Source organism: Hyla sarda, chromosome 11, assembly GCF_029499605.1.
Source record: "Hyla sarda isolate aHylSar1 chromosome 11, aHylSar1.hap1, whole genome shotgun sequence".
Classification (NCBI taxonomy): Eukaryota; Metazoa; Chordata; class Amphibia; order Anura; family Hylidae; genus Hyla; species Hyla sarda.
Genome location: NC_079199.1, coordinates 56,841,708 through 56,869,291, shown reverse-complemented (window position 1 = coordinate 56,869,291; position 27,584 = coordinate 56,841,708). Strand labels below are relative to the sequence as shown.

Below are 27,584 nucleotides of genomic sequence, written 5' to 3'. Positions count from 1 at the left end.
AACAGGATCTGCACACATATGGTCATGTGACCTTATTCATCCAGGTCCTTCTACAGTAACAGGATCTGCACACATATGGTCATGTGACCTTAACTGTTCAGGGCTCCTTCAAATAATTATGCTGTAGGGATTTTTGTACATTGTTTCATGGCATATTGGCGTTATATATTTGTGCCAAAAACATAAGACCACAATGTGCATTAAATGCCAGTAATGCACCTCCTACCGCCCCCATGATGTGTATTCCGATGAGTGGTTTCCAGCCACCTATATACTTTGCCAAGGTACAATCCGTAACAGCGCCACTGTAGTTTGTGGGTTTGTATGTGACCAATAGAACTACATAAATATTAGTGATAATGCCAGCAGATAATGCCAGCAGCCATGCTCTGTTCTAGCTCCAGCTAGGATAGTTTGCGGTGCATTGTTTCTGCCTCGCGCGCACACAGTTGTCAGGCCTGAGCTTTTGTGCAGAGCTTCTTGCCTCATATGAACACAAGATGAGAGAGGCTGGTGACGTGTGCAGTGGAGGACAGCAGATGCAATTCTTCTAGTGCTCCAATAATGCTTTCAGTGGCTCTGTTTTTAATGAGGGAGGAAAATCATAATGCTGCAGTCTGTGACATTTGATTAAAAGCTACTTGGTGTTGCCTTTTAACAAGCTGATTTATGCTTTCTACAGCAGGGGCTCTCAGCTTCTATATATCAGAGAACCTCAGTGTTCATAATCATCCGGAAGCGCTTCATACTCCCACTTAGCCTTGACCAGAAAATTTATGTATTAAAGAAAAAAAAAACACGTCATGAATACGCTGCCGCACCACAAATGGCTCCAGTGCCTGAGTAGACTGAGTACTCGTATGTTATAGGTAATTCCGAAAACTACCAAATAGTACCAAATGGTTTAGGAAACCCACAGTTTTCTGCCATTGGATTAAAGGGATTATCCAGCATAAGGTGATTTTAGTACGTACCTGGCAGGCAGTAATGGACATGCTTAGGAAGGATCTGCGCTTGTCTTGGGCTAAATGGCTATGTTGTGAGATTACCATAACACTGTGGCTAGCTTTCTGTGAACTTGTATTTCCTGTTTTCAGTTTTCTTGTTTGCCTACAAATCCCATGATTCCATTTTCCTCCTTCCCACACATCAGCTACCCCACCCATTGAAACATAAATGAGCTGCAGACCTGTGGTTTTCAATCAGGGTGCCTACAGCTGTTGCATTAGTTGCAGAGTGATCCCTCCACCCATTGAAGCAGACAGGCTCCCTGTCATCAGCTGACTAGTGAGTCAGGTCTCGACCGCATTGCAAGCTGTGAAAAATCCGAGACAGCAGTAATTTTGTATGCTGGTAAAAATAAATATCGGGATTAAAATCACATAAGAATTGTGAGAAAACCGTCACACACAGGTACAGACACTATATTATGAACTACACTAACTTTACAGCCCCTGTAGCATAGTCAAATAAAAAAAATTCCTGGAATACCCATTTAATTGATTTCATATGTTAGGGGCTCACTTAATCCAAGTTGCCAGATAGGCAAACCAATTCATTTTATTCAATGATGGGTTTATTCTTTTAGAAAATATCTCTGGAATCATCCAATATTGGACGCATTCTGGTTAGTTCTTATTGCTCTCCATATTCCCCAGTGTTATATCTAATTTATTTTGCTCGTAGGGTCATGACGTTACCTGGAACATTCATAGAGAAATAAATGCAGTGATCCCTCAAGTTACAATATTAATTGGTTCCAGGATGACCATTGTATGTTGAAACCATTGTATGTTGAGACCAGAACTCTATGGTTACCTGGTAATTGGTTCTAAAGGCAACAAAATGTCATCCAAAAATAGGAAAAAGTGAGAATTAAAGAAAATTTTGTAGATAACTAATATAAATAAAGCAAGTTCTTACATATAAAAGTAAGAAAGATCTGCTGGGAGCTGTAAATCACTGTCTATGTCAGTGTTACCCAAGCAGGGAGCCTCCAGCTTTGCAAAACTACAACTCCCAGCATGGGAGTTGTAGTTTTGCAACAGCTGGGGGTACCCTGCTTGGGAAAACAGGACAGGAGCTTCTTCGGGGTCCTGTACAGTACACAAAGTGTCCCAAAAAAGTAACATGGAGTCGCCCTCACCTGGTGTCCAAAGGAGCAGTTAACCCTGGGACCGTTAAAGTGTACAGAACAGGTAATACCTCCCTGTACTGTAGGGGGCGCTACCAGACATCAGTCAGTGCATACACTTCAGTAATACAGGTGATTTACCAGTAAAATGCCCATTCTGATAGGTCAGTTCTTCCAGCCATTGACACGTATCACAGATCTGGACTGTCCATACCATTGTATGTTGAGTCTGGTTTCAACTTATGATGGTCCAGAATAGACCATTGTATGTTGAAACTATTGTATGTTGAGGCCATTTTAAGTTGAGGGGTCACTGTATGGCACTCTCCTGAATCTTTAATGCGCAAGTAGGTTCCCAACCCATCTTGACAATAGAAGAAGAAAACTGTAAATTGATGAAATTTGAAGGATTTATTATTCGCAATCTTATATACAGTAACTGACGTTTCGGTCCTGATGTCGGACCTTCCTCAGAGATAGATTGCTGCGGAGGTGTGGAGCTTGAAACAACGGCTAGCTGCCGGGAGCGTGGTGCTTAGTATAATAATAATAAATCCTTCACATTTCATCAATTTGAGTGCCAAGTTTTCTTCTTCTATCTTCTGTTACCTGGAACCAGTCAACATGCAGAACATGTAAGGCAGATGGAGCCCATAATTGTTTTACCTATATTCCCTATAAGTGACTTGCCAGCTCCTCTAAGCTGACTCCTAGGTCTGTGTATTTCACAATGTTCTGAAAGGTCTTGAGTGGGACACGGGGAGGGGGGCTCTGAAGATTCTGAGCAGGTTGCTGCGACTTGTGTTTTGTGATTTCTTGGCCCATCTTGACAACACATGACCTGCTTTGATATTTCACAGCCAGCTTTCGAACGATACCTTTCTGTGTGGATTAGCCCTGACTGTAGGGCTGGATGAGAGAGACACAGGGAGGGAAGGGGAGGGGGGTGGCAGGGAAGCTGCAGGATTTTCAGACAACGATCAGAGCCGCAAAGAAATGATATTGGATTTACTTATCAAAATACAGGCCCCGGTTTTTATCACCAGCTTAATTTTGTTCCCTACATTCCAGGGTGATGTTCAGATTAATTGAAACGACAGTTCTCTTTCAGAATTCAGGGAGAGTATTTGCACGGATTTCAGTACTAATACAAACTTAATTACATGGGACTCTATTTTATCATTCTAATTCCATGTAGCCGGCTCTGTATTTACAAATGAGAAACCTTCGCCTTTTATTCACAGCTTCCCTTAATATATTTATCAAAGCAGGTTCATTTACAAAGTGCTCTATCTGTGGTGTGCAGGCAGGCAGACACCAACAAAGCCGTTAGCTTTATCAGGCTGAGCTCCTGATGAGCCACCCGCGGGTCAATTGATTTTCGTGGTTCTCTGATTCATTTCTCCCCCCCCCCCCCCCCATTTTTTACGGATCACAATGAGAGAAACGCTTGGAGAATTAGCTGGTTTGTCTGACTTATCAGTTGGGCAAATTTTTTTTTCATTGCCATTTTTTTTTCTTTTCCGAGCTACTTAAGTTGGCCACAGGAACTGCTGTTATCAGAGTTTAATGCACCCTATAGTGTGGATAGCATTTCAATTAAACCAGTAACCACAGCTTAGATGCAGCCGTTTTCATGCTGAGTGCAGTACAGAAAGTGATGTGCCTAGCTAGAGAGGCAGAAAATTGAGTTGCCTTGCTTCTGTCAACGTGATTAATGTAGAAATAAACTGCTAACCTAGAGAAGAGACTGATAACATAGTAGGAGGATAAGCAGAGACGCTTCTTTGCCAACAGATCCATCTTTTTTTGGGGGGGGGGGAGGGGGGACTTGGGAATGCTCTATTAGAGTTTTGTTTTCTTGTCTTTTTTATTTCCTGTCTGGAAAATTTGACAATATAAAAATCCAATTTTCAATATAGGGAGATAGAAATGAGATTATGTGAATGTGATATGTGTGCTTTTATCAGAACATTTGTCAATCCAAATGGGAATGCTGAAAGTTTATTTTATCCTGTCCATAGACATCACAGCAATTCATAATCACGGCTATATTACATTTATCATAAAGCCTTGAGTTAATGGTGGCTGCAGATATTGAAGTGAAACTTTACAAATGTAATTGCTTGAACATCTTCGGGAGGAGTTTTGATGGACAGTTTGCCAAGGTTAGGCTAAAAAAGCTTTTACAGTTTTTTTTAGCAAAAACCTGGAGTGAAACCAATACATAATAACAACTATAATGGACTACAAGAGACTTTTGTTGCAGAAGATTTCCCATTCCCCAAAGCTGATATATATGTGTGAGTGTATTTTTATTGCCTTTAACCTCTGACACCACATAGTTATAGTTTGGACCTTTATCAAGCAGATAACTTCCCAGCATGCTCATGGTCATTCGCTAATTAGTACATATAGTGGACACTCCCTACATGACGATGGAGAAGACGTGCCGGTTGACATGGTGACGCTATACCAACTAATAAAAACACATGGTATATTAAAGAGAAATATATGAATATCAGTCTATGTACATGCACAAACATATGAGTATGTTGCAAACAATGCCAAAGTCTGTTTGTCTTTTTCACTCCTTCACCTTTCAAGGTAAACAAGAGATTTGAAACTCTCCCTAAGTTGTGGTGATAAGATATCAGTCCCATTAGTAAGGAGCAAACTGAGGTTTAATTCTGGTTAAAGGTGACAGTCCCAGGAACTAAAACTGTGCAACAGATTGGCAGGTAATCATCACCTAGAGATAGCGAGAGATTAGAGGCCGGAAAAGAGTGTGAAAGGGTTACAGGTGAGTGCAAACTCAGATAATTCCGCCCCCCCCCTCCTCCTTTCTTACTTACTGCAGGTACATATTGCTTTTGTAAGAGGTTCTTGGTCTTTGGGTTTCATGTAAAATAGTGTGGTTAACAGTTTAGTTAACAGAGGCCGCGTTTTGTACGACAGAATGAGAAGCAGTTGTACTGGTATTGAATGGTAGAATATGTGACTTCCCTATGTCTCAAGATACAGCTCCAGCCTGAACCATGATACTTCAACAGTGTAGTGGCACTATGGCACTATCGCTACACAGTAGTCAGGATCGCTGAGCTGCGTAACCTCTATCACAGCGGGAGGCTGAATTCCTAAGCATGCGGGTACGACGGTGCTGGAAACTAGAAAAAACTAAGTCACTAATAACAACTGTTATAGAAGAGACACGGTTACCCGCACTCACTGCTAGGCTTCAGCCAGCCGACTTCGCTTCAACTGCTTGTATGGACGTCACCAGTTCTAGACGTGATGCAGGGTGCTTAGAGGCGACTGCCGGCGGTTTCGCGCTGTATGCACTTCTTCCGGCCTGGAAACCGCCAGCAGTTGCCTCTGAGCGCCCTGCATCACATCTGGAACCGGTGACGTCTGTACAAGCAGTTGAAGCGAAGTCGACTGGCTGAAGCCTAGCGGTGAGTGCGGGTTAACGTGTTTCTTCTATACCAGCTGTTTCTGGCCTGAACCATGACGGCATCGAAGAGCCTTTAAACAGAGTCCATCTTAAAATCCCTCTGTTCTCAATTGCCTTAAAAGTGTTATCCAAGATAAAAAAAAAAAAACAAGGCTTATTTCTTCCAGAAACAGCACCATACCTGTCCCCAGGGTGTATGGTATTACAACTCAATTCCATTAAAGTGAATGGAGCCCAGCTGTAATACCACACACAACCTGTGAACAGGTGTGGTGATATTTTTGTAAGAAATTAGCTCTGTTTTACTATTCCTAGATTACTTTTTATAATTCATAAATTAACTATAAAAGGAACCTGTCATGTTCAAAATTCATTCTAATCGGGCAGGCATCATGCTATTGAGCACAGAGAGCTGACAGATTGATATATAATTTTGTGGAGAATAGTTCCGGGATAATTTGTTATTTATTCATGTAAAATCCCTGCTCAAGTGGGTGGTCCTACTCAGTGATTGACAGCTCTCATTTTATACAAATATATTCAGATGACTGTCAATCACTGAGTAGGACCGCCCAACTGACTACTTAGCCCAGAATGAGCAAAGATTTATATGAATAAATAACAAGTTATCCTGGAACTTCCTCAGAACTATATATCAATCTGCTCAGCTCCCCCTGCTCTATAGCATGATGCCTGTAGCTTGGACAGCAACTGGATCCTTTTACATTTAAAGGGGTACTCCGGCCCTAAGACATCTTATCCCCTATCCAAAGGATAGGGGATAAGATGCCTGATCGCGGGGGTCCCGCCGTTGGGGACCCCCGTAATCTTTCATGCAGCACCCCGCTATCATCAGCCTCTGATGAATCAAGATCACGGGGCCAGAGTATCATGATGCCACGGCTCCGCCTCCTCAATGCAAGCCTATGGGAGGGGGCGTGACAGCCGCCATGCCCCCTTCCACAGGCTTGCATTTAGGGGGTGGAGTGTGACGTCACACGGGGGTGGAGTTGTGATGTCACGATACTCCGGGCCCCGTGATCGTGATTCATCAGAGTCTGATGATAGCGGGGTGCTGCATGAAAGATTGCGGGAGTCCCCAGTGGCAGGATCCCCATGATCAGGCATCTTATGCCCTATCCTTTGGATAGGGGATAAGATGTATTAGGGCCGGAGTACTCCTTTAAGTACCAACCTTGTCTTTGTCTTCTATTGACATTTATGCTATTTCGTTGTTACTCTATTGAGACTTATCTTTACTTTGGTAATGGTTCTAGTCACACTGACTGTTCATCCCACCAAAGCAATAACTAATGCCCCCATCATTATAAAACCATTGATCCCATCGAATAGAAATCTTAAAGCTTTGGAAGATCATACTTGACAGCTGGCTGGTGTAAAAATTAGGAAACAATTATAATCCAACTCATTGGTCTCATACTAACAGAAGAGAATTTTATTCTCCATAACTATATGATTTTACCAAAACTTCCCCTGGTTTCTCATAAAGTTGACTACTGGAATTTACTAAGACAACTATTCCATTAGTTGAAATATAATATACATTTCCATGTGCACATGGATTTGACAACTACTACGCATCTATATCACCATGAATACTGAACCCGGATGACCTCAGTTTGTAGATTATATGAGTTCCTTCTGGACCATTAAGCATCTATCATGTTGTGGCAGTGATTTGTACAACTGGTTATTTGTTCAGTATAAGTGTTACAAGCATTTATTGCCTACATGCATGGAGAGGAGCTTGAGTGTAGTCATAGGTTGTTCCTCCGGGTAGTACCACTCCACTTGTCTGGAGTTGATAGTAGGATTCAGCAGCTGGAGGGTACCTATAAGGTTGGATGAGAACATTCCTGTACACTCCAGTATGAAGGACATTACTGCCCTGGATTGATGTTTGTGCATCATGTGAAAGGGTAATGCCAACGTTCAGCCAGAGAATCCTGCTCTGTAACAATATCATACTTATAGTCTGAGAAATACCTATGAAAATACATCTTTTTTTATCAGGAGATGAAAGGCAGAATGTATACAGGGAGGGGAGGCTAGAACCAGATGATTCCCTGTTTTACGAATAAGCAGCTTAATGCATCTTGGCACCCAGAGCCTGCCTCAGAATGCCTCGGGCTCTCTGTGAGCAGAATAGCAATTTTATTACTTTGTCATTAAACCAATTTCACAGCAGTATTGTTTGTTAATGAGCAGCGGCAAACGAGCGGAGATGTCACACACTGCAATAGCAGCGAGATTTGTGTCCCAGGCTCCGAGCAGAAAAAAATGGAAAAGGCCATAGTAATAAAAGTGGGAGAGAAAAAGAGAGAGAAAGAGAGAGCGCACAAGAGAGAGAGAGTGAGAATAAGAAAGAGAGAGGGGGATAATGCAGTTTAAGGTGGAAGGCGAAGTGTATAGGAAGCAGCGGATCCTGTGTTTATGAGGTAACTGTTCCTGTAAGGAATAAAGGTCTGTAAGGGGAGCAGTTAAAGCGAGGCCCATAAAATTAAAACCAAATTAAAGTACAGCGCAGGATTACTCAGCCTAGTTATAAGTGAAAAGAATCCAACCCTTTTGCTGCCATTGGCTTGAATGCCTCCCAGCAAAGGGTTAACACTATGGATTGATTAGCAACCCATCTGACCTTTTAAGTTACTAAAATATTACAGCTGTTTTAATATCTCATTGCTCTCCTTTTGCTCCTTCTGAACTAGTGAACTATCCTCTGGCTGAATTTTAATAGGCCCCTGTTCATATTTACTGCTCCACTCTGCGGAAATCACACAGGTGTGTGTGGCGGGATGTCCAGCAACATTTCATTGTGCGGATCAGCATGTCCTGTATAGCAACAGAAGAGCTGCCCATACTGCTGAAAACTCTGGCCTTTTTACAGCTCTCATATTCTTTCATTCAAGGTTAAGACCCTGCAGAGAAACCACGGCCCCTGGGACCTGGCACCATTGTCCAGCTGGTACTAAGCCAGACTAATCGATTCACTTGAACGCTTCCACCTTTATTTAATGTGCTTTCTGGATCTGCCCCTTACCATTTCTGCAGGACATTAGGAAGTGCTGACCGCTATTCGGCCCCTTAACCCCTTGTTACTACATTGCATTTACAGGTTATTCTAATTGTCTCCCATTTCTCCTGAGGATGAGGTAATATTACACTTGTGCAGTCTCGTGTCTACACAGCAGTACATAGAATAAAGAATGATCCAGCCTTATGCTTATATGGCCTTCCAAAGTGACTTCCATAGCCTGATATCAGTAGAGTAAGTGAGGTATTGTCTTGCAGTCTATCAGATTACTGATGATCATTAAGACTGGGTTCAAGAGACGGATTTCGTATGTGTATTCCTCTTTACAATATGGGTGAAAAACGTGTGTAGTACACATACCTTTGTTTTCTGTGATACTTTACACTGTGAACTGTGGCATACATTTTCACTTACTCCGCAGGTATTTAATGCAAAAAAGGCTTTGAGTGGCTAAGATGGGATTGTTCCAGGTGTATGAGACTTATGTGTATCCAAAACTGGCAATATCCACGGCACTACAAAGTGAAATACATGGCAGAAATTTGATGGCTTGGATTTCTGCCTTATATTCTCTATCTTATGTTTCTGAAGGAAAAATACGCCATAGGAGCATAGCTTAAAGGAAAACTGTCAGTAAACTCCCCCCACACTAACCAGAGGTACTGGCTGGTAGTGCGGGGGCACTGATCAATTTGCTGACCACCATGCCCGGATCCTTCCCGCCGTTCGCCCGTTATCTTTTTTGTGGATATGCAAATGAGGTACTAACTGACATAAGCGGGGTTACAAGGCTCCTTTTGGCACTCTGACGTCAGCACCGCTCATCTGCCACACCACCCGGCTTATGAATATTCATCCCCTCCCTCCTCAGTGATGTCCAGTACAAAGCGGGGAGGGGAGGAACGGTCGGAGGGAGGGAATGAATATTCATAAGCCGGGCGGTTCGGCGAATGAGCAGCGCTGACGTCAGAGTGCCAGAAGAAGCCTTGTAACCCCGCCCATGCCAGTTAACAGCTAATTTGCATATCCACAAAAATTAAAACGGGCGAACTGCGTGACGGATCTGGGCATGGTGGGCAGCAAATTGATCAACATCCCCTGCACTACTAGCCAGTACCTCTGGTTAGTACCGGGGGAGTTTACTGACAGTTTTCCTTTAACCTATGGGTATTGGCATCTCAAGTAGTTATCCCCTATGTACAGGAAAGGGGATAACAACTGATCGATGGTGGTCCAACCACTGGACTGATCATAAGAAGGTGAAATGTCCTCCGGAATGAATGGAGCACATTGTGAATGTGTGACCAGTGCTCCTTATTTTGTCTAGGGGGCCCCATAGAGAATGAGTGAAGCACTAGCTGTATTCATTCCAGGGAAAATCTTTACCATTCTCTGGATTGATGGTGGTCCTAGTTGTCAGACTCCGACCAATCAGCTTCTTATTCCCTATCCTGTGGATAAATGATTGCTTCTTGACATAGCTTCTTGGGATGAAAATCCCTTTAAGAATGTGACTAGACTCATTAGTGAATAAATAGTGTTAAAACATGTTTAAAAAAATCTTGGTTATTATACTTATTTGGGCCAAAAGATAGAATCTGTAGTTGAATAAGAGAACATGTCTGATAAACTATGAGAGAACTAAGACAGAAAGACTGGTGTCCACCTTCGATCTGGATAAACCCTGGATAAACATAGCTCAGCTCCTATTCATTGATGACCTTTAGGCTAGTTATTGACAGGACACAATAATGTTTCTATCTGCAGTGAACATTAAGCTTTTCTGTTTAGAACATTGGTGAGGGAATTGCGTCTTTTAGGAATAGATTAATAAATAAGACGAGGACAGTAAAGGAGCTATAGGAAAATGTTATTGTAGATTTCTGGGACCAAGGGTGGTAGAATGCATCCTAAGAGAGCTTGTCTTTTTGGTGCAATTCCTTACCTTTGAGGTAAGGCCCTACAGTGGGACACTGTGCCCTAAAATATACGATAGGTGTTCCTTTATAGAATAACATGGTAAAACAATATTTTAGAGAAGTTACAAGCTCTTAGGGCGTATAAGAATACACTTTACCAATATCAGCAGTCCAGATTGATTGATTATCTATGATAATAGAAAAGAGGATCTTGTGTAGCACGCACAGCGCTAGGACTTGTTTGAAGACAGACCGTCCAGGTAAAGCTAGCCAGTGACCTGGCTCTAGCTTCTACACTCCCATATGCGCTGACATCCTGAACACACAGGTGTGTTTATGCCCCAGGCATACTGGCCACAGTCCATTCCATTTACTAGAGCTGAATTAAACAGCAAGTAGTATGTTGAACAGACAGAGAGAGAGAGAGCAAGCACAAGGGGAAAAACAGGAGCATCAAAGGATATGCCTGCGAGCTTTGTTAAGGCCAAGAAAAACCCTGTTTCAGTTGTCAGAGCTTGTTGATGTTGTAAAGAACGGTGCATTTTCCCTACCTTTCTCTTCCCTTCTCTCTGCAATATGTGGTTCTGCCTTAGGACAGAAAGTAAAACAGAACGGATGAACAGAGTTCCACTCCATAAATCAGCCATTCCTCTATCCCAGATCAAAGCACTGACATGCTCCCTCCCAGCCTACTTGTCCACTTCTGCAACTTGATGGACAGGTAACATCTGGCCCAGAGATCTCTCCCAGAGACCTCGAAAATATCTTCCTTTAATAAGGGGTATAGAAAAGCTGAGGACACGCACACTCACCTTCATCTCTTCAAAGCTTGCACTTTATAATTGCTCCATTTCCGTGAGCAGTTTTTTTCCATCACTTTGTCCATTAAAAGAAATGCGCTATGACTTAGTTCACCAAGATGGTATGGTTTCCAGGATATTGAAGGTAGGTATATATCAAGAAATAAAATACATTTCAGTCTGATTTTTAAGGTTGCACTAGCACTTTTTGGTCACCAAGACCCTTTCTCAGTACCTTTTTATTTTTTGCCCTTTTAATCATTGCTGGAAACTCACTCATACTGTTATTATTGTGCATCACATTATTCTATACAGATTTTTCCTTTGCTTGGTAACCAAGGGCAATATGTCAATACAGTAACACTTGCTCCAAAATAAGTTTCAGCCTGCCATTGTTTCAAGGCTCATCCATCAATCAATGTTGCAGAGGGCCAGTTGTATGCAAATCAGATTGATATGCAAACTATTAGGAATGATGGAGCTAGCACTTGCTATCTTCTCCTCCACGGGTACGCATCTTATGCAAAACCTTCAATAAATGCAGCAACAAGAACCATCTGCCTCCCCAGAGCCACCTGGGAAGTGGCACCCAGGAGAAATTCTATAAATTGAAATCTAATAATACAGGTGCATAGATTACTCCTCCACTTGTCCTCAGATAAAACTCTATTAACATAGCACCGATGAGTGATGACCATTTAGAAAATACAAAACAAAAAAAAAATTCTGAATTTCTCTTTTGTGGAGTTACAGTTCTTATCCATTACAGACAGAGTCTGTATCAATGCAATTATGACACTTTTTTGGTTTAAATGTATTGAGAAAAAAGTGGGTTGGAAAGACATGATATGCAAGAAGATCCTGAAATAAATTTCATTAATATTTGTGTTTGTAAAGGGGTTAAAGATGTCTAATTTACTCATAAAGATCTATGCTCCTAAAAAGCCCAAGACAGAATAAATGTCTGAGGGGATAATGTATCTATTTAAGGAGACTGCCAAACTGACATAAGGAGTCTTAGGCCATGCATTGCACCCTGGGAAAAATAAGTATGCAAATAAGCTATTCTGTAGAAGGAAAGAGACAGTTCTGTAATACCACCCATTATATGTAGCTTACCTGTAAGTCAATGTCCGACCCCTTAAAGGGAATCTGTCATCACTTTAATGCTACCTAATGCATGAGTCATCAGGGCAGTCCCCTGCGACTTCTCTCCACCCCTCCAGCCTTGAAAGCTCTTCCTGTTTGGGTAAAGGGGTAGATTTTTCAATCAAGGCCAACAGGGTGGGGAGAAGTTGATGGGCAATGCCCTAATAACTCATGTTTTGTGCAACATAAAAGTGATGTTTAAAGAGCCTTGAATCTTGTCCAAATGATATAATGTTTACTTTTTAAGGAGAATCTGGTTTGGTTGATACTGGCTAGTCATGTCTCAAGCTCTCTAAGGAATCGAGCAATGACTAAAGGTGCTTATATACCTTATACTAAAGTATACCTTGTATGATGACCTACCGACAGATGATGTCAGTGAAAAGTGGGGTATGTTGCATTTTCACAACCAGACCTTTTTGAATAGGAAGGGCCATGATGTCCGACCAACAGTTATTAATATTGTATACCTTTACAGGGAAGCTATCAGGAATAGGTGGCAACAGAGAACATATTTTTTCCTCCTAAAGTAGAGCTACTTTGGGAAACAGAATAAAGCACATTTACTGAATTTGAATTGCCACATATTCTAAATTACAGTGTATTGTGTGCTGTGTACGGCAATAAGACATGCACTATTAAACAGAAAAGTGAACATTTTATAATAGAGTAGGTGTGGCAGTCAGCTTTTTGTTGAGTGGCCCCATGTTGAGTATGTCTATATATTAGACCCTATTATATCACACGACAAGCACATTCTATTTATGACAATATGGTGGCCTATATAGTAGTAAGTGTAGATCAGAAATGTTTCTGTAAAACTGGTTACCAGATTTTGGGCCTGTTGAAGAATCCTCTGTCATATACCTTTCCAACCTACCTGGGGCCATCTTGATTTAATTCTTCTGAACCCCTGAGGCTTTACTTTGTACAGATAAATATTAAAGAAAAATAAGACATACACACATCTACATGATAAGAAAGAACATCTAGCATATAGGAGCCATATTAATCATCTATTGGTCTCTACTACTAGGCAGATGCAACACCTAACATTAACCATCACTAAGGTCCAAACAAGCCCAAAACGTGTTGGTTTCTTCTGTCCCGTGTATAGTCTTAGGGGAAACTTCTTAAAACTGTTTTATTTTATCATATCCCATGGACTCTTGCAGGATTCCTTGAGCCTTTGTAGAATTGGATTGTGCTGACCCTCTTCCCTGCATACATCCCAGACACTGTTGATTGGCCTCTACTAGGTTTACTCTTCCTTGTAAACAAGATCCAGGCAAAGCCGAGAGAGCTGGGTTTGGTGCTACGGTAACAGGAGAGGTTTCCTGATGTGTTGGCCCCATACTCAGGAACACATGGTAGTGGGCAATCAGTGGAGAGCTCCCGGTTTACTAAACATTTCTGTATAGTATCCAGAGAAATGACCCCTGGGTGAACCTTCACCCTCCATTTAATGACTTGTTTGAAGACAGGCTTGAGTGCCGAGCTGGAGGTGTGTTGGGGGTGGGGACCCATAATGGTTTGCAGGCCTCAGAGGGTCTTTGTTGGTGAATAAAGGGACTCTTGCTACATATCTACATTTTCAGTGGTGCTATTAACTTCCTGTGTTTATAGCATCTTTATGACAATACAATTGCATTTATATATGTTAAAAATATATTTCAAAGTGAAAATGTGGGCTTTATGGACATAAAGCGTACAACCTTGCATAATTAACACATGCAGATCCATGTTCTGCTGTTACATCTCTCATGGTCTCAAGTATTCATTATCCATGATTGTAGATGTGATTCCATCCCACAGTGGCCACTGATCCATTGCATTTCATTTTGCGTGCCCTGAAAGAGCGGCCATGTTATGAATCTATAGTAGGTGTGGAGCACGGACTAAAGGGGGGGGGGGGGGGGGGTCTGCATTATACTAGTAACTTTTATTTGTTTTACTCAAAACATAGAGGATTAATGGCAACAATTACCAGTTAAGGTAACATGAAAAATTGCAGGCACTCATTCTGGGATTACCATCTAAATTAAATCCAGCCTTAACGGCCCAGTGACTTATGGCTCTGCATGTCCTTGTCAAATGGGGACCATTACTACCTACTTTTAGGGAAAGGGTGGAGGGAAAGTCCCCCACATATCTAATACTAAACACATGTTGGAATAAAGGATACACACCCAGCTCCCCTCACACCCGTCTTGGTAAACAGAAATGGTGCATGCCAGCCCCCTGGGTCCAGGTTTATGCTCTGCCCTGGGCGTCTTTAACCCTTCACTGTCTAACAGCTGATAAATCTGTCATTCTCTCCTTCCACACATTCCTAATAGACCATTTTGTTTTGCAATGGAACCTCGAACCTTAGTCCCAGCCTTCGATTGGTCAACTTCCTATGTCCCTATGCTAGATTTCTTCACCTGAGTTTTTTCAGAACTGCATGCCTTTGATCTTGGCCATTGTCAGTTTGTTGATTATATTTGGATCGACTTTCATTTTCTTGGATTCATCTGCCTGCAGTTCTGTACAGCTCATTCCAGGTGAATGTCTGAGGGTATTTTAGAAACATGCTGGTAGGACCATTATATCACCTGGAGAGTATTTCATTTTTCCTTCTGTTCCTGCACTTGTAGTTCTTCACTTGTAACCCTTTTACGGAGAAATGTAATTACTAAGGAAATATTCAGTGCGAACATTTATACATCTACATAGACACTGGCTCTCCATCTACTCATTCTTCCTATTTGTTTAAATCTCCACCACTTCTGTTCTTAACACTATATCTAAGTGTTATCTATAAGTCACACTTTCTTATAAATATAGAATATACAAACAGTCGAAAGGAGGGTTGCACAGACTTAAGCAATGCGTAGAGTCAACTCCAACCAGAACACCATATGGAGTTAGCATGTTTATGTGTCATATATGAGTGTGGGTTTCCTCCTGGAGAGTAAAGCTAGACACCCTATGAAAAGGCCCCTCATGTGCTTCCTAGGGGGAGGCAATATGGAATATGTTGGCACCATGAGGAGCTTTATCCAGAAAGAATTGGAAGATATACTCAGAACATTTAGCGCCTCTATTCTTGTACATGACTTCATTTAGGGCCGACTGCAATCCTTGAATTTCCCTGTTCTTGCAGCAGTTTGCTAATTTCCAAAGCATAAACTGATAGAAGTTAAAATTGCTTTGTAAATTACTACCACAGCCCAAAAAGCACTGGCAGCCTACAGTATGCCACACTAAACATGAGCCAGCAATTGCTCAAATAATTTTTACTGGCATCGCTGTCATTGCCATACATCAATATTTTAATATTCATTGCCAGAAAAATGTGCCAAGGTTATAAAACATTGTGTAGCTCAGGGCTACCAATCAACACCAGAAATCAACCCAAGTTGGCACTGACCTGTGTATGACCCCTAAGCTTTAAAAGTTTGGGTCAGCAGGAGGTGGTGGGTATTGGGCAGTAGGGGAGGGGGTCTTACTCCTGGAGCTCTACAGCTCTGTAAGGGATGGCAATAAAACATGAGACAGTTTAATGGATGTCTCTGCTGACCCCGCTGAAGCCACGTGAAAACAAAAAGCCTGGACCTCATTTAGGGTGGACTGGGTGGGGAGTGGGCTTCTGCAGTGAGATCAGAAAGCATGGGACTAGGGCTGCACATTGGAAAATCAGAAACATCTTTGCTGGAACCTCAGATATATTGTTGTAGAACAAACCTAAGACATTGCAATTTCTTATTGAGTTTCTTGATGTTTTGAGTGGTTTAAAGAAAAATAAATCCTGAAATGCTCATTCATTTTCACTCGTTCATACTCATCATTATCCCATCCCATCCAGCGTTTTTCCTAAATACAGTTCTGGGGCCATGCATTTCTCCATTGATTCTGCTTTGATGAACATTGTGACAATTTGCAGGGATTAACAAGGACAACTTCTCCTGTGTTACAGGTTCATTAATGCCAGAAGACGAATAGTCCAGCCGATGATTGACCAGTCTAATCGAGCAGGTAAGGTGCCAAGTTCCTATCTCCCGGGTGACATTGAACTGGTTAAGCTTCTGTCAGAACCTTCCAGCAGTCAAAAGGTTTATGAAACAGAGAGGGGTTCAATGGGTAGTAAATAAAATGCCACAGCAAGACATTCTGTGAGACAGTAGGGACAAGAAGAGGGGGCAATCTCACCCGCTTTAAGTCTCAGCATCCCACCATAGGGAGCAGCTAATTGGTGCTAATTGGAGATTTCCAGCATGCTCTCAATTCAATTGCAATCCCTCCTCCTCGCAGACCGTTAATTGGCGCAAAGTACTGGGCCACTAAGAAACGGGTTAACCCTGAGAATGCTGGAGCAGGTGCTTTCCCCATGCAAGGGTTAAAATTACTCATTGCTTCTGCCCAGTGCCATCTAACAGCTCTTGGCAGTATAAGGAAGTCTTTCCCATATGCAGCCTATTGTGTGCTTTCATTGACTGTCTATTCACACACAACTGCCTGGAATTGCATTATACCACAGGCTTTTTTAAGGTGTAGACAGAGAATGTGTGTGGGGCAACTGTAAAAAGGGGGGTAAGGTTCTATTGGAAGCTATTCCCCCATTATAAATGGCACCAAACTAATTTACTGACCAGAGCTATAATGAAATTTAGAATCAAAACACATGCAAATTCCCATTAGAGAAGGATTTAGATTACTTCGAATTGATCTAAATGATAATGGTAATATCACACTTTCCTCATGTCTGATTTCATAAACCTTTATCCAATGTTAGACTTTTTTGTCACTTAAACGTGCATGTTAATTCAATGGGGGGGGGGGGGGGGGGGTGAAGTGCTGCCAGACACCTCTGGTGCCACTTATTTTGGATAGGAAGTCATCCAAAAATGTAAGACAGCCAATCCTCTTCTTAGTTACGAATGGCTGGAGGGTCTGCTGGCACCCACAGACATTAGATTGTCATCAGATCTTTCCGCCAATGGAAACCTCATATTTTCAACATCTGAAAGTCAGGTTAATATTTTGTTTGCTAAGAATACTGCTATGTACAAACCTTAATCCAACAGTAATGACCACTGACAGACCATTGAATTAGCAGCATGCCCCAAATGATTTTGCTATGTTAAGGACTTTTTTACTCAGGACAATTATCGGATGAATGAGCATTCCTAGTTATGCCGTTCCCGATAATTATCCCCTGTAAAAGATATAAAAGGGCCAGCGATTAGCTACACCCTTCTTTGTATGTGATGCCGATAATGATGAATTTTAAGAGCAGCACAATCGATCCAGCGATCATTTGTGCTGCCCGGTCACATGATTGATCGAACCTAGGGAAGGTGTAAATGTACGGCCCCGTCCACCCTTCTAGAAGGGCCTATAGGCTGGGTTCAAGCTGTAGCATTTTTAACATGTTTTCTGTTTTGATTAATGAACTCACATGTCTCTCAATGAGTTCACCAATCAAGATAAAACATGCAACAAAAAGTGTCAACACACCTTAAAGTCTTCCTGCCCTTTCGCTGCCCTCTGCCGTGTGCCAATTCCAACCCTGAGTTTAAGACACAAATAATCTGAGACAGACTGGTTGCCAGTGACATGCTGTATGACAACCTTGTATGAAAGACTGTGGCCAATAAGCTGTATATCTAGCCACCAGTCTGTACCTAATGATTCAGAATTACATTCCCAGTAGTAGAGATTCTGTGTAGCAGCCGCCCAGCCTACTTGATCCCCACCTCAGACTTATTAATTAGATTTTCCTATTTAAAAAAAAAATAAAAAAAAATAAAAAGTATATTCTTTTACAAATCACCAAAAATGCACTGCAGGTAAAGTTGGGGAATGCAAAAAAAATAGCCAATGGATTTGTTATTGCAGACATTAGGTTATTTGCATGTATATACCATATAGAACAGCCAACAGTGTATTAGACACACCAAGACTCCATGTCCTGCTTGTCATGTTTCTGTTGGTTTGAAGTATGTGTTTCAGTCCTAAAACTGGAACCTTTGCTGATATTTCGGTATGTCTTCTCTTCTTTCTCCTTCTCTGTGTCCACGTTTGACCACAATCAGGTTTTCTTCTTGATCCTTCAGTGAGCCAAGGAGCAGCGTATAGTCCAGAGGGGCAGCCTATGGGGAGCTTTGTGTTGGATGGACAGCAACATATGGGGATCCGACCTGCAGGTGAGATATGATATTTGTATTATAGTACTTCCGGCTCACATTGATACCTTCATGGTGATGCCCACTGATTTGAGAACAGAAACTGTGTAGCCCAGAGGTTGTAGGGTGCGTTCACACATTTAGATTATTAATGGCAATTATTGAATACAAAACTAAGGACATATCACAAATAGAGGAATCATATCAAAGGAAATACTCCTGCCTTCAATAATTGCAATTATGAACCTGAACAGGTAAACAAGTTCTCAAACCTTCAACTATGTTTTTTGAAAATTCCAAAATTCTACACGAAATCAGTGAATGCTGCTCATATGCTATGACTCAACTTTTTGTCTTATCTGTTTTTTTTTGTTTTTGTTTTTTTTTATCTAAACTGCTTTGAAAATGAATTTTCTTGGTTGTCACTGAAAGTACGTTTTTTTTTCCCCTTGAAACAAGGACTAACAAACTAGGAACGTGCAAAATGTAAATAAATGTATACAGTATACACATGTTTATATATTGTTTACAACTTCTAATTGTATTTTTCCACACCTTGAGAGTGGAGGAAGAATACATACAATTTGTATGAATGTTCTCCCTATATTTGTATGTTTCTACATCTTGAGAGTGGAGGAAGAAAACATATAAATATAGAGAGAACATTCAGACCATCAAATAAGAGTAATGGCAAAAAACATATTTCAAACTGCAGAACCCTTCATCATATATATATATATATATATATATATATATATATATATATATATACATGCATACACACACATCCTTAATTATATAGCGCCCCCTAATGCCTTAAAGGGGTACTCCGGTGGAAAACATTTTTTTTAAATCAATTGGTGCCAGAAAGTTAAACAGATTTGTAAATCACTTCTATTAAATCTTTACCTTTCCGGTAGTTTTAAACATCTGTATGCTACAGAGGAAATTCTATTCTTTTTGAATTTCTTTTTTATCTTGTTCACAGTGCTCACTGCTGACACCTGATGCCTGTATCAGGAACTGTCCAGAGCAGCATAGGTTTGCTTTGGGGATTTTCTCCTGCTCTGGACAGTTCCTGATAAAGGCATCAGGTTTCAGCAGAGAGCACTGTGGACAAGACAAAAAATAAATTCAAAAATAAAAGTATATCCTATGTAGCATAGAGCTGCTAAAAACTACTGGAAGGGTAAAGATTTTTTAATAGACGTAATTTACAAATCTGTTTAACTTTCTGGCACCAGTTGATTTAAAGAAAAAAAAATGTTTTCCACCAGAGTACCCCTTTAAGCTAACTATATCACTGGCATCTCTTTGCTTCCTTTTAAGTCCCTCTCCTTAGCTTGCATACATAATTATTTCACCCAGCTAAACTGTAGCAGAATATAACCTTGTATTTTTATGACAAGGTTTGTTTTTACAGAGAATTTTATAATTTTTTATTTTATATTTTTATATCATAATGCAGAGTTATATTTACCATATTTGTTACCTCAGTGATTTTCACTTAGGACTCATTCACACAACATTATGGTTGTGAAATACTTCAGTAGTTATCATTGAAAGAATCTTTATTCTTGTATATGTTTTTTTTAAGCTCATAGATATGTGTATACAATGCATGTTGTAATAGATCTATAGGGTACTCCTATTTGAGTTTTTTTTTTTTTTTTTTGCAATATTGTAAAAACAGTAATAGGAATAGTTAGTTGTACACAAATGAAAAATGTACAACTAATAACATTCTGTAAAACAGATATACAATACAGAACCAAAAACAAAAGAAATAAAGTAAACTGATACTATTATCTACATTGCACATCCGTATTGGATCCACATTTTCACACCCAAAAACAAGCCTAAGAACTGTGCTGCAGAACCTAAGACATAAGAAATCAAACAAAACTAGAGCAACCAGTGTAATGAAGGGGCCTGACTATTATATTGTGTATTTTATATTTTTGCCAGCAATAATTGTGTGTGTGTATATATATATATATATATATATATATATATATTCTATACGGGACTTTTGGTGTGTACTTTTTGCAATCGGCCCGCAGGGCCGAAACGCGTCACGTTACCTGAGTGTCCGATGTATCCTATGGCAACTATGCAATAAAGCAGCTCGGTTTTACACGTGTGTGCGCTGGACAATACTCTTTTCTTGCATATGTTTGGACTAGTCCTGGTCCTGTCCGCACCCAGAACCCTGGGGTGGAGCTGGTTCTACTTGCTTGTACCTTCTATATAATATGTCTGTTTCAATGGTGAGGATCTAAAATACTTCCAATACTGGCAATTTATTGCTAAAATGTTATAGTTGATAGGAGCTGTGAAATTTAGGCAGATAGAGAGTGGAAGAGCGTACCACAGGGTATCTATGGGTCATGGCAGCCGGGGACCTAATGAAGGCATGCAGTTCTGCCGTCTTTACACACCTATTAGGCTCTGTAAAAAAAATGTTTAACAATTTTTTTTTAAATCCCTTTTTAACTTTACAGAGTGCTTTAATATGTTTAAGAAAAATGAAAATAATAAAAAAAATAAACCTACACGTAATTGGTATAACCACAGCCACAAGAACCCAAACTATAATGCCATCAGATAATCAATAAAAAATAAAATAAAAATCAATGTTCTAACTACAGAGAAATCAAATTACAAAATCAAAAATCTACTGAAAAGACTATGTGAACAGAAAAACACATGAAAATAAAGCTCAAAAATGGAGTGTGAACATAGCTTGAAAATGTTGTAGCTTGTACAGGTCAGGGCCATGTTCCATTGGAATGCTTGTAGAGAAGTATATGGTGGTACATTGAGTGTCTATAGATCTTGAGTATGGGCTTAGAGGCCTTAGAACAGTAGTCTCCAAAATGTGGCCCTTCAGATATTGCAAAATTTCAACTCCCGTTGGCTGTCCGGGCATGCTGGGAGTTGTATTTTTGCAACATCTAGGGGGCCACAGTTTGAAGACAACCTCTGCCCTAAAAGAGTAATGATTTCCATTTTCGACTACCAGTTCTTGCTACTGTTCTACTGAATACCCTCCAATATTATTATCAATGACTTCAATTTTAAGACCTTTTTTCATTAAAGTTACCAACGTTTCACTCTACGGACTAAACTGTGAGTATAATTTTCTTTTTTCTGTTTCTTTTCTCCTTTCCATCCAGGACCTATGAGCGGAATGGGAATGAATATGGGCATGGATGGGCAGTGGCACTATATGTAACGCAAATTGCAGAGCAATCACAAACAAGGGGAAGTAAGTATCTTCAGGTTAATAAATCTCATAGTCACACCATGCTTAGGAATTTAAAAGAAGTGACTTGGAGGCCACACATGCTGGGCTATGGGTACAATGGCTGAACATCATTGTATTTACCAGGACCTTCGTAACATTGAAATGTCCAAGTATTTCCAACTGTTTTACTAAGACAAATGTCTTTCAGTGTTTCTCTAACTGCTGTAGTCCCCAGGGGATGATGAGTTTATGCATTTAAGAATTATCCATGTGCCATGGCTGTATTATACATGGCACTAGCAGTCATTGCATGCCACCTTGAGTTCTAGGACTGACCTTCATCTTCTAGATGTGAACCTGCAATGGCAGAAAATTCATGTACTTTGGTATAATAATAAAACAGCTAAGTGATTTCTGTGTATTAAATGCTGTATCTGCATGAAGGCCAAAGCCTCATTACTGTACACCTGAAGGGGTGTCCTGCCTTTGTCCCAGTGTCCTCTCTGTACCTGCATCCTGAAGGTGACACTTCTTCCAGGGCATTAAATTCCTTCTGCGAAATTAAACGTGTTTGAGATTAAAAGCAGGAGATGTTGGGGCTAGTGAAATTGTCCTCTGAGTGATATAAATCTGTTAGCCTTGGATGGATGCCCAAATGATCCCATATGCATAGATGAGGAGTAGACTCTCTGTGACTGTCATGATGCTTTGCTGGGGAGATCCTGCCATTTTTTTTCTTTTTTTTTTTGCATGTTGCTCCTTCCTATCAATTGTTATACACAGAACGGGGAAGCAGTCAATAAATTTAAAGAGAGACACATTTAGGAGCAAGTGAATATGAAGCAATGGATTTTTCACTGAGGGCTGAATGACTGCACTTGGATTAAGAAATCCATTAGACTTTAAAGCTTCAAGTGTTTTTGACGTATTAAAAAAAATGTGTGTGGCTGCCAGTTTCATCCCCTTGGCTGAAGGCAGCAGAGCAGACAGAATTGCATATAACATTGAAACTTCTTTGTTTAATGAGGCCGAATATAGGAAGACGTACCTTGATTAAATCATTCTGTATATGTAAATAGAGGCCAGCATTTCATAGCCGATCTCAAGGGGCTGCCGTGACATCCACTGATGGAGCCAATTTTCCTATTTCTTCCTCCTTTTTACAAATGCAGTCAGGAAACAGAAAGCAATGTACCCTATAACGGCCATAGAGAAAACATTTTCTCAGCTTGGATAATTCTTAATATAGGCCATATAATTTCTAGCCTATTTAATTACATAACATATTTTATGCTTCATGACCAATTACATTAATAGCTTAATACAGAAGAATATTATCCTCTCTTGATTTGATTATGCAGCCACACAATATGGTATATTTGGTACTTAATTATCATCATCCATTGAGTAGGCTGCCGGGCTAGAACAAACACAGGGCCAATGATGCAGCCTGGGATATTGTGTTTAGATGGCTCTAGCACTTATGTTAATAAAAAGGCTGCATGTCTGCTGGCTCGCCATCCTCATATTACCCACATTACACTGGATGGAAACATCTGCTGGACGCCTCTGCTGCAGGTGCCTGAGGTTAAATGGAGTTGAGTGCTGTGGCCCTCTTGGGTGACATGGAAATGCATAGTCCACTGTGATAACTCATTGCTGGAGATCTTAAACAAACAGTAACGCTCCAGCCCATCTTCTGCCACCTCTGCTGTACACCAGTCCCACTTATAATATCTGAATCTTTAGCAGTTGGCTTATACATTTGATAAATTGCTGCATGCTAAACCTTACCATTATATCCAATAGACCACATGACATAAATAACAACTACCATTCTCAATGTGATGACATCAACATCCAACTTTCTGATGTCATCAGTACACAATTGACTCCCCGGTCATTCTGAATAGAGTGTCCAATGTGTCGAAGAGGTCTGTAGGGTGCAGTAGATTTTATTAATTGACGCCAAACCATGTGACTTTAACACAATAGTCTATAGATAGCAGCAAATACTTTATATGTTGGACCAGTTTACACATAGTTAGCTTGGCCAATCCAATAGTTAATGGACATCAAGGGCATAGCTGTAGAGGATACAAGTGTCGGCCCCCAAAGGCCCCTCCACTACAATAGAAGACACAGGTATGATAAATGACACATCGTAGGTATAGGCCCTATTAGAAATTCTGCATCACTAGGAGCTTCCATTTTCTGATGATTTTGTATTTGTATCAATAAGCCGTGTCTGTTGTAATTGTTCATACTAGCCATAAAGAACAAACTATAGAAACTGTTTTAAAACATTTGATAAAACTAATAGTCGATGCTTTCTATGTTTTCCAGGTCTGCAGTACATGCCAGGGGACTGTCTTTCTCAGGGTGGTCCTACGAGTATCAGTTTGGTACAACCAGCTCACACTTCTCCCCAGTTGGCATCATAACCTTCCTCAAGACATGGACCACCAGTGCCCTACATCTACCTTCAGCCATCTCGACACATGGAGAATTTGCTTTCCTAGGGATGTCCATGTCTGCACAACCACCCCCATCATTCTAAACAATCCTAACTCTTGGAGTCTCATCCTGTCCAGGAACCCCATCACTTATAAGGAACCTCAAGGGAAAAGATAATATTTTAAGACTTTTGAACTTTGGTCAGTTTTAAAATTCCAGACAGCTGTGATTTTTTTAAAATTTGTCATTTTTTTTTCATCGACAACAAAGGACCAATGAAACAAGACATAAATGTGAAGTCATGGGTTCACTTTAACGCCCATTAAAAAAAAGTCCCCTCTGGAAGCAGAAAGACTCAGAGATAACTACTGTAGGATAAATCATAGGAACTAAGTTAACTTGTACATTTCTGTTGATTTAAATAGTTTTAGAAGAGACAAAAAAGAGATATCCTTGTTTTTCCACACTATGTGTGTTGTTCCCAAATGAATGACTTGGCTTAGCCAGAACCCCCCTGTCCATGGAAAGCTACAGATTATTTTTACCTGTGACCAGCGAAGATCAAGGCCAAGACCTGGACTAGAACCATGGTGGTGACACACACATGCCTGTGCTCCTGTCCCTCAGCACTACAGGACTATATGGATTGGGGCAGAGATACAGACATGACATGGACAAATGGACACAACCGACCTAGATGTGGACATATGGAAAAGGGGGGACTTCCTGCAATCTGGTCTTTGCACCAAATGACAGACTGAACTTAATTGTAAACTCAAAGATTGAAGAGTGAGTGAGTATAAGGACTGTGAGTGAGTGAGAGTGAGTTATGAGTCCAGAAGATGAGTGTGAGTGAGGAAGACAATACTGTAACAAAATTTGTTCAGAGTTCGTTCTATTAATGTTTCATGTTAGATATTCTATGTGTTACCTCAATTGAAAAAAAAAGAATGTTCTCCTAGTAAAACCTGCTGTGGGATTGGTATTGTATGTCCATGGATAATTTTTTTCTCAGCACGTGTTCCTCATTAGAGAAAAATGCTGTTACCTTTAAGCTTTGTCAAATTTACATTAAAATACTTGTATGAGGACTGTGAGTTTATGTTTAAAGAAAAAAGGTGTTACAAAAATGCGGTAATAAATATTTCATTTTGAATTTTTTCTGGGGTTTCTGTGTGGACTTAGTTTTGTGTTACATGATGTCATCCGGAGAAAAAAAAGTAAATAAAAAAAAATAAATAAATAAAAAAAATTATTATATATATATATATATATATATATATATAAATATATATATATATATATATATATATATATATATATAATATAAATATATATATATATATATATAAATATATATATATATATATATATATATATATAAAGAAATATACATACATATATATAATATAAATTATACATTATATACAGTTGTATATAGAAACATACATATATGTGTAAACACATAAAAAATATAAATTACATACAAATATATACACACATACACACTTTATCTACATCTTACAGAACAAACAAAACAGAACACCATACAAGTACCCAAAGCAATTCTTTACACAAACAGCATTGTGTACACAAAAAAACCATTCATGTATCCAAACCAATTCTTTCTTTATTCTATGTTTTACTTATAATTTTTTATATTATTTTTAATGATGTTTCACTCCTACTAAATCATTCGATGCTGTATGGTTTTAATTACTTCCAAATTTGCCTTTGCTTATGTCCAGATTATTTATTAATATTTTCATATTTAATTTTATATATTTTTTTTAAATCACATCTACATCATTATTATATTTCACAGGGAAAAATAAGAATTCAGGGTCAGGGATTTTCTTTTATTGTATTTGTTTTCATAAAATCCCTGTAGTATTGTGGGTAGGAATAACTTCTTGGCCACACAGAATTTGTAGCTGTGCCTGAATTGTGTATTATTAATATTATTAATAATAATTCGCATCCTATATTTATTTTGTTTGTATAAATATTTTCTAACGATTAATATATATATATTTTGTTATTATCGAACCTCTGTTTACATTGTAAGAAAATAACGTTAGTCTAGAAATGAAGGTTTCCCAGCACTGTCATCCTCCTTCTCATTAAACTCCAATTCATACGCAACAAACGAATATTTCGTGCGGCTTTCCTATCGCTTGGGAAGAACAAGAAATTCGATTTATCCCGATCAAATGAAACGAAGTTTAGAAGGTGGAGGAGCGGTAAGTCAGTGTTTCCCAAACCAGGGTGCCTCCAGATGTTGCAAAACTACAACTCCCAGCATGCCTGGACAGCCTTTGGCTGTCCAGGCATGCTGGGAGTTTTAGTTTTGCAACACCTGGAGGCACCCTGGTTTGGGAAACACTGCGGTAAGTGATCCTGGTGTGGAATCTCTGGCGCTGATGAATGACTGCAGGCGCTAATGTCAGGCACAGGAGGGGTTAATGTAGAGGGGGTCGATAGAGCAGCTGTTCTGTTTAGGGGGGTCCTAGTGATGGGACATTCATTCTCTGCTGAAGAATTTCACACACTCAACAGAATTCACGGAATTCAACAGAATAATATCATGTTGGGCGCAAGTGACCGCGCCGGTGATAGTGGAGCCTGGATGAATTCACGGCGAATAATTATCATGTTGGGCGCAAGTGACCGCGCCGGTGATAGTGGAGCCTGGATGAATTCACGTAGAATAAATATCATGTTGGGCGCAAGTGACCGCGCCGGTGATAGTGGAGCCTGGATGAATTCACGGCGAATAATTATCACGTTGGGTGCAAGTGACCGCGCCGGTGATAGCGGAGCCTGGATGAATTCACGGCGAATAATTATCATGTTGGGTGCAAGTGACTGCGCCGGTGATAGCGGAGCCTGGATGAATTCACAGCGAATAATTATCATGTTGGGCGCAAGTGACCGCGCCGGTGATAGTGGAGCCTGGATGAATTCACGTAGAATAATTATCATGTTGGGCGCAAGTGACCGCGCCGGTGATAGCGGAGCCTGGATGAATTCACGTAGAATAAATATCATGTTGGGCGCAAGTGACTGCGCCGGTGATAGCGGAGCCTGGATGAATTCACAGCGAATAATTATCATGTTGGGCGCAAGTGACTGCGCCGGTGATAGCGCAGCCTGGATGAATTCACGGGACGGTGCAGACGTTTATGTGGTCACA

General features: G+C 40.3%; 1 protein-coding gene across 6 annotated transcripts in view; it reads left to right on the top strand.

The window, feature by feature from the left end:
- Positions 1-25,549, top strand: part of MEIS2 (Meis homeobox 2) — a 141,823-nt gene extending 116,274 nt beyond the window's left edge. For 3 of the 6 annotated variants that reach the window (XM_056546396.1, XM_056546397.1, XM_056546393.1), the window contains exons 10-13: positions 16,473-16,531; positions 18,613-18,702; positions 21,861-21,952; positions 24,278-25,549. In XM_056546396.1, coding sequence (XP_056402371.1) covers positions 16,473-16,531; positions 18,613-18,702; positions 21,861-21,919 — 208 coding nt within the window. In that variant the 3' untranslated portion in view covers positions 21,920-21,952; positions 24,278-25,549. Of the gene's footprint in view, positions 1-16,472; positions 16,532-18,591; positions 18,703-21,860; positions 21,953-24,277 lie in introns of all 6 variants that reach the window. The other 3 variants (XM_056546394.1, XM_056546395.1, XM_056546392.1) reach the window with 1 other exon arrangement.
- The last annotated feature ends 2,035 nt before the right edge of the window (positions 25,550-27,584 follow it).